The 16,515-nt window shown below is 36.1% G+C and overlaps 1 protein-coding gene across 1 annotated transcript; it reads right to left on the reverse strand.

Moving 5' to 3' along the window:
• Nucleotides 1-90: 90 nt before the first annotated feature.
• On the reverse strand, nt 91-15,914 carry LOC127658380 (tubulin polymerization-promoting protein). The gene is made up of 5 exons (XM_052147652.1): nt 15,739-15,914; nt 10,856-10,934; nt 9,033-9,365; nt 6,007-6,160; nt 91-4,012 (listed from the first exon to the last, which is right to left on the reverse strand). Exons 3-5 carry the CDS (start codon nt 9,359-9,361, stop codon nt 3,803-3,805), a joined length of 693 nt encoding a protein of 230 aa, XP_052003612.1. The 5' UTR covers nt 9,362-9,365; nt 10,856-10,934; nt 15,739-15,914; the 3' UTR covers nt 91-3,802.
• Between the last annotated feature and the right edge of the window lie 601 nt (nt 15,915-16,515).

Here is a 16,515-nt window from a genome sequence, read left to right on the forward strand (position 1 = left end):
GACTCTACCCTCCCTAGCAACCGGACCAATATGGTTGCTAAGGAGACTCACATCATGTAGAGGCTCATGCTACTCTCCACGATCCACACACAACTCATCCCATGCCCTATTGAGAGCGAGAACCACATTATAGCGACCACGAGGAGGTTACCCCATGTGACTCTTCCCTCCCTAGCAACCGGGCCAATTTGGTTGCTAAGGAGACTTGGCTGGAGTCACTCAGCACGCCTTGGATTCAAACTCACGACTCCAGGTGTGATAGTCAGCGTCAATACCCGCTGCGCTACCCAGGCCCCTCACTATACAGCTTATTTAAAAAACTAGACGCCAAATAAATAAATGTACATGAAACATTAATTTGAGTTTAAATAATTTTATTAGCTTACTTGTAAAGATCGCACAGTAAGAAGCAGGAAAGAAGGCTTGCAAATACCCGTATAAGCGGTCCGATACGTCTTAATCCCTGGATCTGCGGTTGTTACTCAGAGATGTCAGACCGCTAGATGGCGCCATTGACCAATCAGAATCGAGTATCCCAGCTAGCGATGTAATAGCATTAGCTAACACGATTAGTTAACATGACCTAACAATGAACAAAACTTTTACAGGATTAAATAAACTTGGTTCATGTTCGATTTTAATTTTTACGAAACTTTTTTAACATTAAAAGTTGTATATGCTAACATTAGTTAATGCATTATAACCTGGGATAAACTAACAATGAAAAGCTTTTTGGGATTTTTTCCCCAATTTGTAACGTCCAATTCCCAATGTGCTCGAAGTCCTCGTGGTGTCGCAGTGACTCGCCTCAATCCGGGTGGCGGAGGACGAATCTCAGTTGCCTCCGCGTCTGAGACCGTCAATCCGCGCATCTTATCACATGACTTGTTGAGCGCGTTACCATGGAGACATTGCGCATGTGGCTTCACGTTATTCTCCGCTGCATCCACGCACGACTCGCCACACGCCCCACCGAGAGCAAGAACCACATTATAGCGACCACGAGGAGGTTACCCCATGTGACTCTACCCTCCCTAGCAACCGGACCAATATGGTTGCTTAGGAGACTCACATCATGTGGAGGCTTCATGCTACTCTCCACGATCCACACACAACTCACCACACGCCCCATTGAGAGCGAGAACCACTAATCACCACCATGAGGAGGTTACCCCATGTGACTCTACCCTCCCTAGCAACCGGGCCAATTTGGTTGCTTAGGAGACCTGGCTGGAGTCACTCAGCACGCCCTGGATTCAAACTCACTTAAAAAAATAAATAATAATCTGTTAATTGTTATTTCACAATGAATACATTAACAATATCTAAAACCTTATTGTAAAGTGTTACCAACATTTCTATAATGAATATACATTTTTGCTCCAATACACATTATTGCTCGAGTAGAATAATTATCGAATCGGTGTGAATGGTTTAAAAATCCAGTTTTAAAGAACTATAAAGTTCATGGAAATGAATTGGTTAAATAATGTGGAAACCCTGAAAATTGCATCTTGTGTTCAGATGGCAGTGCATTACACAACACATGAACACCGGTACAATAAAGGGAACGTATTGGTTTAGATTTAACACTTGTGCCGTGCCACTGTTAGTTACTGCATATCATTTGGCTAGAGTTGGACTCTTGTAAACATTGTTCTGTTGGCAGAATCATTGCACATACTAACAAAAAAAGCAAAGTGCCTTGATATAATAACAGTGCTTTTCAAACCAAAACCACAGCAGAATACAAAATACCTTTAATACCTACATTTACGAGTTTGTTCTATTGCTTTTCATCTGCAGATTTAATCAGATAAATGATCTGCGTTCATTTTGGGGAAAGTGTAAAACAGATTTGAATATGGTCAAATGTATTAAATGCACCTTAGCGAACTTTTAAAAAAACGATTTCAACGGCGCAATTTTGTGAATATCACGTGTTCCAAATCTGCATAATTTCGCTCTTCCGGGAGAGTTAAACACAGTCTGTGTGGGCCTGTTTAGACGTGTTCAAATCGTTAGAAACTACCAACTATATTGTTCATTTTTAACGTTTGGCCAAAGCTTTTAGTTAGGACAGACAGAGGCGTGCCTTAGTGGCGTGATCCCTATTTCTATGACGTAGTTATTAAGTCTATATGTTATCCATTGCATATTGGACAGATTCTGATGCCGGGTTCCTTCACATAATATGATTAATAATCATTCCACAATTACCTTAAAACAACACACAGCCAGTGTTCATTATTATGCCATTATACGATTAGAAATGTATAGTTATGCCATGAAGTTGACATACCTAAATACAGGATAGAAGCATCAACCAAACTACTAGATATACAATCATGAGCACAAGCAGTTTTATGCATCAAACGAACAGTTTGGAATGACCATTGCATTCGGTTAATGACCAAAGATATGTCAAAAATCAGTAGAATTGACTTTAGTTTTGAAATCTAAGATTAGTTTTAATAACAACATAGCAGAATAAAACCGTTGTCAAGGTCAGGTTTTAAAACCATCGGTCCAAATGACTTAAATAAAATAATACATCATTTTTGATAAGACAAATAAATTAAAAATATATATATTTTTTAGAACTATTTTTTTAGGCCCGATACATAGTCTTTCGCAAGTATGTGAATGCAAAAGTGTCTGGCTATGCAAGCTGGGTTTCGTGCATCACTGTGTTGCGAAATGCCCACAAGGGGGCGCTATAGCGGAAATGATCGCAATCTGTTCTTCTATGGTCAGTTTTCTCTTTCAGGTCAGCTACTGTCATGACCAGTGTTGGGTATGTACTTAAATCTCTAAAATTGTAACTAAATTACTTTACTGATTACTTAATGAAAAGTAATCAGATTACAAATTACTTTAAATTACTTTCTAAAACACCTAATCCGTTTTGTTGTTACGCTCTAGGAACTCAAAATAATCTCTATATATAATCTCCCTTGTTCATTGTTGCATGAGAGTCAAACTCGGCACCTCGCGTTTCTCCCGTCCAATGACTCGTTAGCGACTCGTCAGCTGTCGTGGAAACACAATTATATTCTACGTAAATTAATATTATTTAAAATAAAGTGTAACTTAAGAGACTTGGTAATTAACTTCATAGAAAGCCATTAAGTGTAATCTGATAAGAATTAAAAATGTAATTATTACACTGTGACTAAAAAGTAATTTGATTACAGTAATTAATTACTTTGTAATTAGATTACACCCAACACTGGTCACGAGGGGACAACAGTTTGAAGAGAGCAAGTATGTTGACGTTACTAAACTTTCATTACATTTAATAGCTAGCTACCTGATTGATAACTCATCTGGTTTAACGTCACGGACATTTGAAGAAAACTCTATCGCCCCCTATAGTGCTGGAGTATGTTACGTCACAGTAGCATAATAACGCACATTAAGTATGTATAACGGGACCTTGTACATGCAATATGCTGATCAAGCATGTGTGTATGCATACATGCGTTACATATGTTTCTGGCCTTACTCGACTGGAACGTAAAAAAATGTCAAATGCCCAAATGTGCATTTATTTCATTAGCGTAACAGCAGTAGAGCGTCACTTTGTGGTTGGCATGAGCTATTGCACTGCATCAACATGCAGTTTGTTAGGAATGTACCAGCTGGCGATGACTTTGTTCGGTTGTAAACAGTGTTCCAGTTAAAAAACACACACATAGGAAAAGATACATAAAACCACAGAGTATAAAGAGACCCTCAATGGAAACGGAAAATCCTTTTGTGCTTTATAGAGTCGGGGGTTTGTCTTCTGCCGCGTATCTCACATGGGTTTCTGTGGCGGTTTCCCTTGAACTTTCTTCTCGTACGACCCTGCGTGCTTGTATCCAGGCACGTATCCCGATGTGTCAACCACTTCCACTCGTCCCGCCTTTCCCTTCCCGCGCCCCGTCTGGTCGAAACGCTCCTTGTGAGAGCCGGTGAACTTGGTGGTGTCCGTCAAACGGGACACGGTGGGCGAAGCCACGGCTCTCTGAGAGTGTCAAAGAGAAGGAAACTCAACATGCAACATCAATGTAATTCTTCAGCATTTTCTTAATGGATTTGTACAACCAAAAGTTCATCATCATTAACCCTCAGAGACCCAAGCTTTGATGTTGATCATATATTTCATTTCTTTCCTTGTTGAAAGAGTTTTTAGGGAGCCATATTATGTTTTGGGGTGAATCTTGGAAAGCAAAATGTAAAATTGAAATGCTGGGTTTTCAAGGTTGCACAACTGTTACAAGTATGTGCGGTTTGACGTTCTTAATTAAATAGCATAAAACAAGATCGAAATGAAAAATGACCTATAAATCTCATATTTACTTTATAGAATTCATAGATTTCTTGGAGGTTTGCAATCTAAGCATGTTGGAAAATAAGGAAAATGACCTACATGACCCACTGAAAAAAGAAAAACAAATAAATGAATAAATAACAAAAATTTATTAATTAATTAATGAAAAATGCCCTATAAGCCCCGATGAAAAATGTAATATATACTATATGTAATTACGATATTTTTCTGAGATCTTGTAATTTGTCTATTCCTAAGCTTGTTGGAAATGAAGAGAAATAACCAATCCCATTGAAAAATTAAAATAAACAAATAAAATAAATATAAAACAATTACCTATAAGACCCCTTGAAAAATGAAAATAAATATAAAAAGTTACCTATAAGACCCATTAAAAATTAAAATAAATAAATATAAAAAAATTATGTAAATTAATTACCTATAAGACCCATTAAAAATTAAAATAAATAAATATAAAAAATTACCCATAAGACCCATTAAAAATTAAAATAAATAAATACAAAAAATTACCCAAAAGACCCATTAAAAATTTAAATAAATAAATATAAAAAATTACCCAAAAGACCCATTAAAAATGTAAATAAATAAATATAAAAAATTACCCATAAGACCCATTAAAAATTAAAATAAATAAATAAAAAAAATTACCTATAAGACCCATTAAAAATTAAAATAAATAAATATAAAAAATACCCAAAAGACCCATTAAAAATTAAAATAAATAAATATAAAAAATACCCAAAGACCCATTAAAAATTTAAATAAATAAATATAAAAAATTACCCATAAGACCCATTAAAAATTAAAATAAATAAATATAAAAAATTACCTATAAGACCCATTAAAAATGTAAAATAAATAAATATAAAAAATTACCTATAAGACGCATTAAAAATTAAAATAAATAAATATAAAAACATTATGTAAATTAATTAACTATAAGACCCATTGAAAATAAATAAGACAAATAAAATTAAATGAATTGACCTACAAAACATATTGAAACATCTCTCTAAATAATTGCTATAAATAATGACTTTTGTTGTTGTTGCAGTATCACTGAGCATGTTGGAATTTAAGAAAAATGTAAAGAATAAATAAATACAAATAAATAAATGAAAAATGACCAATAAGACCCACTGAAACATCTCTTATTTACTATATTACTGTATATATCATTTTTATAGGTTTTGCCATTTTTTCTATTATCATGCATATTGGAAAACAAGGGAAATGCCCCATAAGACCCGTTGATAAATCTCATATTTACTATAGAAAATTACTATATTTTTGGGAGATTTTTCTATCACTATAAATTAAAGACAAAATGACTTGCTATATTTTATCCAGAATGTCGTGAACATGTTGTGTGACATGAGATTGAAATACACTTCCTGTCGGATACATTTAAGACTATGTTTTGTTATTGAATGTTGTTTTAACCTTTATTCAAATAATTCTCATTTTATTGCTCTATATAACTTTTGACAACAATGTTGCTACAGTGGGTTTCTGAGGGTTAAATATGTTTATTCTAAATGAGGACTCATTATATAACTGTAAACACAGGACTGGATGAAATTCACTTGGCATGATGTTCATCCACTTTATAATACACCTAAAAGCAATGCTTTCATATAGGACACTCTGTTTATCCATGACATTACCGTAACTCCAGATATAACGGGCGATTTCCCTTCTATCATTTTGTAAACCTCTTCTGCGGCGTCCTCGCTGCTTTTCTCTTTGAAGCGTTTCCCGGCGAGCTCCGCGAGAGCTTCTTTGAACTGGCTGTATGTGATGGTGCGGCTGGATTTGATCCTAGAAGACAATAAAATAAACAAAGCAAAAGACAAACTTCTGATACTTTTATCATCAGTACACACTGTAGCATCAAATGTAAACGTAGAGGCCTGATTAAAAGACCCTAAAACACTAAAGGAGAAGCTCTGTGAACTATGACAGAAGTTTAGTTTTTGAGGGAACTATTGTTTTTATAATGTGTGCATGGTTGCATCTTAGATAAAGGACTTCTGTAAGAGTAGCACACATGCACACACGCACACTTTTGTTTCCAAGGAGACGGAGCGCACACTAAACATGGCCATGTGTGATTACACAAGCAAGGGCCTCGGCGTTATGGGTCATTGCACGTGTTCAACAAGCCCTTTCTTTTCAGAAATGTTCATTTAAAGAATGTGAAGTCACCATTCACTTTCATTATACGCAAAACATTCTTCTAAATGTCTCCGAAGAAAGCAAGCCATGCCATTGTCATTATGGGGTGAACTGTCCCTTGTCTGCAGGATTGGCATTAGTCCACATCTCCAGAAGTGCTCTGACGTTTACATTGTTTCAGCGAGCACTTTTGCCCCGTAAAGAAACACGAGTCTGTTTAATCGCACCGTGCCACACACAGTAAAACAGTGCATAGTAACATATATACAAACAGCCCGTACCGTGGTGATAAAGCCTACGGTCTCCCCCGGCAACCTGCTGTCATAGCAATAATCTTCAGTAAACACGTCTCTCGGGGTTTATAATTCATTCCTGTGCGACTGTCGCCTGCTGCCAACTGAAATTTAAGGTGCAAACAGGCCCGAGTGCAATCGGTGCGTTTCAATATTTTTTTAGCCTCTGGAAAATGTTGGATATTTATCTTAAACAGGAATGTTCCGGGTTCAGGTCAAGTTGAGCTCAATCGACAGCATTTGTGGAATAACGTTGATTATCACAAAGTCATTTATTTTGGTGCTTTAATAAAGCACAAATGTGTGTTCCAGTGAGACGCTTACAATGGAAGTCAATGGGGTTTCATCTGTAAACATTGAAATACTCAAGACATAAAGGATATGTGTTTAAAACCTATTTTAAACTGATAAAATTGCTTGTGTAAAGTTATACTCTGTAAAAAAAATCCTGTTAAATTTACGGTAAAAGAACTGGCAGCTGTGGTTGCCAGATATTCACTGTAAAAATCACAGTAACCACGTTTCAGGCTTTACGGGGCCATTTTGATGCCTGTATATTTTATGATGCATTATCGTCGTTTATATTATAAGATGAAGTTGATATTAACCTTCTGAAACAGTAAAAATCAGCTTTTTACTTTATAATTTATTTGTTAATCACCGTAGTAACGACAGAAGATCACATGATGACATGAAGTTCATCAATAGTGGCTCTTCCAGGAGCAATAATCAATAATCAAACACTAAACACCATGTGACATTTAAATAATGCAGTAAATATTCATTAAACTACTTTAAATATAAAACCAAACACCCCAGTGTACATAACTGATATTAAACATATTCCCATAATTATACTGAAATATGATGGGTCACGCAGGGATTTCTGGGAACGTCCGATTAATGTTTTTTACTGTCATTTTAACATTTAATGTACTCTCTTGTTAAACATGATATACATTTTTAAAATGAAAAATCTGACACAAAAATTCAAAAAAGTTACATTTAAACATTTTTTAAAAACATTCCGTAAAACTACATGTATCGTCTTTTTAAATATTTGAAATGTCTGTACTGTATATTTGAAGGTTATTACACGTTTACCAATTAAGGATTTTTTTCTGTAGCATTTTTACGGTCTTTAAAATTACTGACATTTTTTTACAGCGTTGCCAATTATATTTACACTGTGAAATTACAGTAAAAATGACATTTAAAAAAAAAAAAATACAGTGTACTTATTACAGGGACAATCCCCCCGGAGCAACCTGGAGTTAAGTGTCTTACTCAAGGACACAATGGTGGTGGCTGTGGGGATCGAACCAGTGACCTTCTGATTACCAGATTACCAGTTATGTGCTTTAGCCCACTACACCACCACCACAACTTTACAGCTCAAATTAAGAATTAATGCAAGTGCTTTTATAAAATTATAAGCTTCACATTTCTGCCTTTAAAGCCATTTAAAAATGTGCCCCATTGACTTCCATTATAAGTGCCTCAATTGATTTTTTTAAAGGAGGGACGAGTCGAAACACATTTTTGTGATAATCAAATCGACCACAAATGCTGTCGATTGAGCTCAACTTGTACTGAACCCGAAACATTCCTTTAAGATTTTTACATTTGCTCTGAAGTGACTTAACTGGGTGCTTTTCCTCCGATCAGAAATTATTTAATGTTCTTATTTAATACGAGTTATTTCATTTATTTGAATTAATATTAAGAAACAAAATGTTAAAATAGTGGTGCACACATGCGCTACAGCTTTAAATGTGTATCAAGCATCATTAACGTGAGTCGGCACTCCAGGGACGGATTATGACTCGCAAAGGCCCCGGGGCCAATTATCACCAAAGACCCCCCCCTGCAAAAGCGTTGGGGGGGGTTGTTTACATTGTTGATGGGTTTTCAAAGCAGGGATCGCAAAACTGGATTGTGCAACCTTAAAGCCCAGTAAGCAGCATGCTCATATATTGCATTGATTTTTTCTCCCTTGTAACTCGTTTCTGCGCGTGCTCTGCCGCCACATTGTTCTGATGCTGTCTAGCAGATTAATCTTTATTCTTGACGCTTAGCCGGGGTCAAACAAACCTCTTCACTGTAGTCCTACTAAAAGACAGAGAATCCACATTCCTATATGTGCGAATAATGCAAGAATAATCTCCTGAAGCAAACCAGTCTATACCATACAGGTGTAAGAGTTAAATCTGATGGCATACTTGACTTTGGAGAAGACTATGTCCACATCTGTGAGGGTGATGTTCTTGCCATCGATGACGCCGCAGTCTTTGCAGAGTTTGGACCAGTTCTTGCCGTTCATTTCTTTGCCGGTGGCGCGCGTGTCTCCGTGAATGGCGAACTTGCGGAACGAGTCCTCCAGCGCCGTGATCTCCACGGGTGTTTTAGCGCCCGCGCCTCCATCGCTCGTGCCGTTGGATGCGGAGGACAGACGTTTGGCCGTATGCTCTTTAGAGTGCTCGCTGTTGGGCCTCATGGGTGAGCTGTTGGGTACCGGGTGTTTGGCGGTCTGGACTTTAAACTCCTCCATGTTGCTGGCGAGGAATGGGAATATTAAAGGTTAATATTACAGCTGATATTATTGGAACTTGAATAATACTGTTATTAGTCAAATTTGGGTAAAACAAGTGTTAATTATATGTATGCAATGTTGTGTACGTCTCATTTGCTATTGTTATAACACACATATACATATATATATGCCCCCAAAACATTTTTGACACTGTATATCCAGTATCTGTTTTACATTGGCCACCCGGCTGGTCAGCTATCAATTGAAACCATTTAAAGGGACAGTTCACCCAAACTGAGTCCTCCCATCATTTACTCACCCTCATGCCGTCCCAGATGTTTATGACTTTCTTTCTTCTGCTGAACACAAAAGCAGATTTTTAGAAGAATATCTCAGCACCGTAGGTCCTCAATATGCAAGTGAATAGTGGCCAGAACTTTGAAGGTCCAAAAAGCACATAAAGGCAGCTTAAAAGTACTCCATAAGACTCCAGTGGTTTAATCCATATGACTACAGTGTCTTCAGAAATTATATGATAGGTGTGGGTGATAAACAGATTGATATTTAAATCCTTTTTTTTGCTATAAATCTCCAATTTCACTTTCACTTCCACGGTCATTGTCTTTTTTGGTGGGCAATTCGCATTCTTCATGCATATCACCATCGAATAGTCAAAAGTGGAGATTTATAGTAAAAAATTACTTCAATATTGATGTGTTTTTCACCCATACCTGTCATATCGCTTCTGAGGGTATGGATTAAACCAATGGAGTCATATGGATTACTTTTATGCTGCCTTTGTGATTTTTGGATATTCAAAGTTTTGGTCACCACTTACTTGGTCACATTTATTTACAAGTATGAACCTACAGAGCTGAAATATTCTTATATAAATCTTAATTTGTGTTCTGCAGAAGATCGTCATACACATCTGGAATGGCATGAGGGTGAGTAAATGATGAGAGAATTTTCATTTTTGGGTGCACTGTCCCTTTAAGACCAAACTGGTCTATGTTGTAGTTCAGCTGTGACTACAGGAACAATTTAGGAAATGAGGCAGGTGCCAATGTTTCTTATTTCATCACACACGAGCACCAGTCCACTTCTTAGCCAGATTCTATCAGTGCACAAGGCAATGGCGGTTCTCATGTTAGCAGACTGGGAATATGCAGATGTGGTGAGTGTTTGGCTCTGAGGTGAGCTCTGTGGAATTCAGGCTATGCCAGATAATGATGTCAGGCTGACAAGACACTTCATTTACACCACGAAAGAGTTGAAGACATCAACATAATGGACTGTGAATAATTCTGTGATCAGCTCCATCAGTTTGACACGTTTCAGTAGGAAATGCAGGTGACTGGAGGTAATATGGATATTCATACTATCGGAGCAATTCAAGTTTGAAGTAGCACCTGTTTTCAGCAGGGGGCAGTAAGCGAAACTCCAGCTGCATAGACAACAAAACACACTCAGGCTTGCATGAGGATGCGTTGTTAGCATCTCTATTCTTACCTTTGCCCTCGACTGCCCCTCCAGCTCTCTGATTCCACGTCAGTGTTGCTCGGGTCGATCCTTGTGTTTCTTGATGCACCTGAAACGACAATAACAGTCCGTGTGTGCTGAAAGAGAACATGCACTGAGATGACTGTTAGTTGGTTATCGTGGTGTCAAAGCAAAAGGGTGCAATAACAGAATAATAGATGTACTTTTCTACATATCGCGGCGCCGTTTCGAGGTCCGCTCTGTATAACGCGATGGCTCATTTTAGCTTATCACGGCCCATTCAGCACGTTTCGCGGCCGACCCACCGGCCCGCTCGGTTCTCCTTATGGCCAGTCCACACCTGATTGGCCCCAAAGTGCGTCGGCCCACCGGGAAAATGCCCGGTATGCCAGATTACCAGTCCAGCCCTGTTTGTAATCCAATGTTTGAGTCCTCTTATTTTTACACCATTCCTCTTCAACCATCTATCGAATACAGAGTTGCCTGTAATGCATTACTTAGTATTTAATTACTGTAATTAAATGACTTTTTCTTTGTACAAAGTAAGGAATTACTCTTCATTTTTAAGTTACAGTTACATCTGATGTAATTGTGTTACACACTGTATAGAATATAGAACAATTCTATATAAAAGACAATCGTGAATTTAAAATGGAAATTTAACATCTGATGTTAAAATGTATGTTTTTTTTTTATTTTTATTTAACGCCGCCCCTTTAAATTCTTTGGCCAGTTCATGAATAATTTATTTGATTTCGTATGATTTATTTGAAAGAATTAAAAGAACAGTTTCATGTCTATCCTTGTGTTTTTCATCCGGTCAAGGTTGATTGATGGTTTTTAAAAAGTAATTAGTAATACGTAACGCAATTACTTTTCAGACCGAGTAATTAGTACAGTAATCTAATTACACTGTAGATGTAATTAGTAGTAGTTTAAGTAACTTACCCAACCACTTTTCACCAACACATGAGATAAGCATGCCGCTAAACCACACGTAGAATCAAAACAAAGTGTGATTGGTCGCTTTACATGTCAGTCAGATGGTCTATGTGGGCGGAGCTTGTCTAGAATAAGCTGCAATGTGGACCAAACGTTGTCAATTTTCAAAAGTCTACGAAACACTTTCTGTCTCACAGAATTTGGGTTGCAATAAACACATGCACCTCAAACAGTATTGCTAAGTGCTATGAGCCTGCACAAACTGAAACTATATTTCACACACACTTCATCACCTCTCGAACGCTCCCAGCCTGAATTAGCCCTGTGTTGCCATGGTAACGTAGCCTACACCTCTACATGGCAGACAAACCAGGCCTGGTTAATGGAGTTTTAAAACACTGTGCCAAACATTATAAAACGAGTCTGGACCTTCACCAACAGTCAGGCACGGGCAGTGACAGAGGAGCTACGTCGCAGCAACGCCGCCACCACCACCTCCGCCCAAATGACCTACAGTAACTGAATCTGTCTTTATGGTGGCACAGAAGAGAACTGTATGACAAAAGTGAACTCCTGAAGTACTGTCAATGTACAAGAGGACCCTTAAAATCCACTTGAAGACATCCCTTATTCAAGAGCCTTGTGTTTAACTTGTCTTTCAACAAAGAAACAAAGCTTTATTACTCACTATCAATTATGCCATTCAGTTAGAGCGGCACTATGGGCCCATTGTGCAGTAACGTGTCAGTCCTGTCTTTTGTACTACATACTCGTTGCCGCGTAGATGGTGACATCGCCAACTATCACTGGTGGCAGGGTAAAGTGCAACTTATTCAATAAATGATTAAAAAACAAATTGGCTTTCTTGGTAATCCGTGTTCTCTATAGGGCTGCGTTTTAGCCTTTAGACAATATAGAGTAAATAACAGCCAGAAATTGATTTAAAAAATAATCAAGGCAAGTTTTCTGCACTGTTTTTCATTAAATGAGCAGGAAAAAATTATTATTATTTTGACAGAAATTGGCCTTGCCATATTTATCCCCAAATCAATACAAATGAATAAATGTATATTTTACATAAAAAAAAAAATATATATATATATTTATTTATTTTTTTTAAATGTTTTAGAACATTTAAGCACATTTTGTCAATACACACACACACGCACATGGTAACTGTAAACAATTAGGAGATCATGTTGATTACATGTGCAAACTTACACAGTGTTATAATTAAACATCTTGCAGAAAGCGGTGAATGGTGCAGACATCTGGTGCAGTCTAATGCTGGAGGTGATTCTTGCATGATTTTACTAACTTCATAAAGAGAGCAGAGAGACGAGGGGACAGACAGACAGAAATGTGAGTGGGAGAATGCACACAGACCTCAAGAGAAGTTGTGATTGATGGAGCGCATGCTTTCATGCATCTGCCTTCTGGTCATGCAATGGCACCAATAAAAGCTCACACAATAATTTGACCCATTTAAAAAAAATCTGAATTCAAATGCAATGCCAGGGACAGACAAATATAGACGAGCTCTGCACACTGCAGATAGAGACGTGGAAATGATGTCACAACAGGAAGACATGATTGTTTTGTTCTGTTGTTGTCAATGGATGTTTCCTGTCAAATATTCTGTTGCCAGGTAAAGGAGGTCCACTATCACATCCACTCTTTGGTTTCTAAATATCCTGAATTTGATGAAGTTTGTGTTCTCTGTAATGATATAAATGTCACACAGACTTATTCATTCTTAGATTATAATATTATTCAAGATCTTTGGCCTCACCTGAATTATTCAGAAATATTGTGAATTCACTAATGTTAATACTTTTACACTGAAAAACTTTATTTTATGTCATTAAAACAAACACAAGGGTCTTTATTGTTAACTTTTTTATTTTGTTAGACATGTTTGTCTTAATTTTTAATTAAATTATAAAACATTAAAGGTGCATCACAGGTATCACAATAATATATTTACAAATCCCCCCAAACTTGATTGTAAATATAATCAAATAAAAAATTATTTAAACAAATGATGGTATCGCAATTATATATTTCTACATCTCCCATAAACTCGGTTGTAAATGTTAAAAGAAAATATATTAAAAATAATAAATAAATTATTAAAAATCTCAAAAAAATAAATAATTTAAGGTATCGCAATAATATATTTATAAATCTCCAAAAAACTCGGTTGTAAATGTTAAAAAATATGTATAAAAATATAATAAATCAATTATTAAAAATATATATTTTTTTAATAATTATAATATAATTAATTACAATTAATATAACTGTAATTATTTATTGAGTTATTTTTATTTTTTAAATAAATCTAAAAAATGTTAAGGTATCGCAATAATATATTTATAAATCTCCCAAAAACTCGGTTGTAAATGCAAAAAAAAAAATATTAAAAATATAAATAAATTATTACAATTCTAAAAAAAATTATAATTGTAATTAAAATAAAATTTATTTAAAAATAAATTATTCAAGGTATCGCAATAATTTAATTTGGAATCTCCCATAAACTTGGTTGTAAATGTTAAAAAAGATTAAAAAAAATTTTTTTTTTAAATTATTACAAATTAAAAATATTTAATAATTTTAATTTAATTAATTACAATGAATATAATTGTAATTTTTTTATTTATTTTTATTTAAAAAAAAAACAAAAAACATTTAAGATATCCCAATAATATATTTCTGAATTTCCCAAAGACTCGGTTGTAATTGTTAAATAATAATAATAATAATAATAATTAATAAAACATTGTGTAAGGTATCACATTAAGATATTTCCAGAATCCCCCTTAAACTCGGTTTTGTTTTGTATGTGTGGATGTATCCTAATGCCATGTTTACTATATTCTCTACTATTATGCCAGTGTTATTCTAGCAATCAAAAAGCACCATAATATATATATATATATATCCATAATGTCTGATCGTGCAGTGAAACGTCTGCTTTAGGTGTCACAAACACCCTCAGATCACCTCGCTGCAATGGTTCAGGGCATTAAATCACCTCCAGCCCTTCCTAATGCCACCATGAGCACCAGTCACTCTTTTATATCCAGTCTTTCTTCTCTTGCATCTCCCTGAACACACTGACACAATGTGACAATACAGACCGACATCTCACATGTTCAATAGATATTTGCCTATACTGAATGCTGGATGTTGGGGTAAATAGTCAAAGTCAAAGGTCAATGTGTTTTTGTTTTGTCCAACCTATGAGTGAAAAATCTGGGGCAAACACTGCGAATGGCTGCATCCTCTTGCCAAGCGAAGATAATTTTCAACCATATGGGAAAAACAACTGTGATGGTTATTAAAAGAAGAAAACCTAACATTATCACACACATAACTGGCACAGGCAATTCTCAAATTTATGAAGGTTAATTTAACCAGTGCCAAATTGCAGATTAATAAACAAAGAGAGGATGATGGATGGATTGGGTGCATTCCTATATGACCACCCATATAATGCATAATATATAAAAGCTAATGTTTTAATTTCCACGTGTTTACATTTATATATGCCTCTCTTTTGATCCTACACGATGACGTCACACTAGATGATGTTTATGTAATAGCTGTCCATTAGAAGCATCACACAGAGGCGTTACAAAACCCCCCGTGGATCATTGTTATTGTCCATGAACACCGCGCGCATAACTGCAACATTTCATTCTTACGTGCAACAATGTATCAATGTTGCGCAACGCACAGAGCAAAAATGAAACCAAACAAACACAACTGACTTCCGTGAGCATGTCCAGCATCAATAAAGCCTCAAATCTGCTCGAGCTGTTTTTGGAAATGGAAAATAAACACACACAAACACCCTCCTGTGAACACTCACGCAACACGTCCCCGTGACGCGTTTAAATCAAACGATATGAGGCGAAAATGCGATAACAAGCCGAGTTTACCTGAGTGCTGTTTCTTCTGTCGTCTTCTGCTCTTTGTCAGTGTCTACAGAGGATGTGTTTACATCAGATGTCTGTGAGAATAAAGACGCGACGCTGCCTGAACACGCTCGCGGATGAAGCGCCGCGCGTCGATTGGCACGCGCGCTGTCACTTCGCACTCAACAAACCAGAGTGCATCATCCTGACAATAATAAATCATCACAAGCGTCAGTGGCGTAGCCCGGGGGGGCCAGGGGAGGGGCTCAGCCCACCCAAATTAGACCTAGACCCACCTGGAATATTAGATTATTTTTTGATAAATATATTTCAAATATATATTAATAAAATAGTTTAAAAAATATTAAATTGTGAAAGTGTGAAAGAACAGTCTGAATGTGCCACTTCTCTGGTGTTAAGCATATTTTAATAAAATTTGGCGAAATTTGCCCATCCCTTTTTTATTGAGGCCCACCTAAAATGAATGTCCTGGCTACACCCTTGATCATATATATATATATAGAGAGAGAGAGATTCTTTTTATTTGTTTATTATTATTTATTTATTTATTCTTCACCTAAGATGAATTTCCTGGCTACGCCCTTGATCATCATCATCATCATCATCATCATCATCATATATATATATATATATATATAGTGAGAGAGAGAGATAAAAAAAAAAAAAACTTTTTACCTAAAAAAAATTTCCTGGCTACGCTCTTGATCGTCGTATATATATAGAGATTTTATTTTTTATTTATTTATTTTTCACCTAAAATAAATCTCCTGGCTATCAATC

Source organism: Xyrauchen texanus, chromosome 17 (assembly GCF_025860055.1).
Source record: "Xyrauchen texanus isolate HMW12.3.18 chromosome 17, RBS_HiC_50CHRs, whole genome shotgun sequence".
NCBI lineage: Eukaryota > Metazoa > Chordata > Actinopteri > Cypriniformes > Catostomidae > Xyrauchen > Xyrauchen texanus.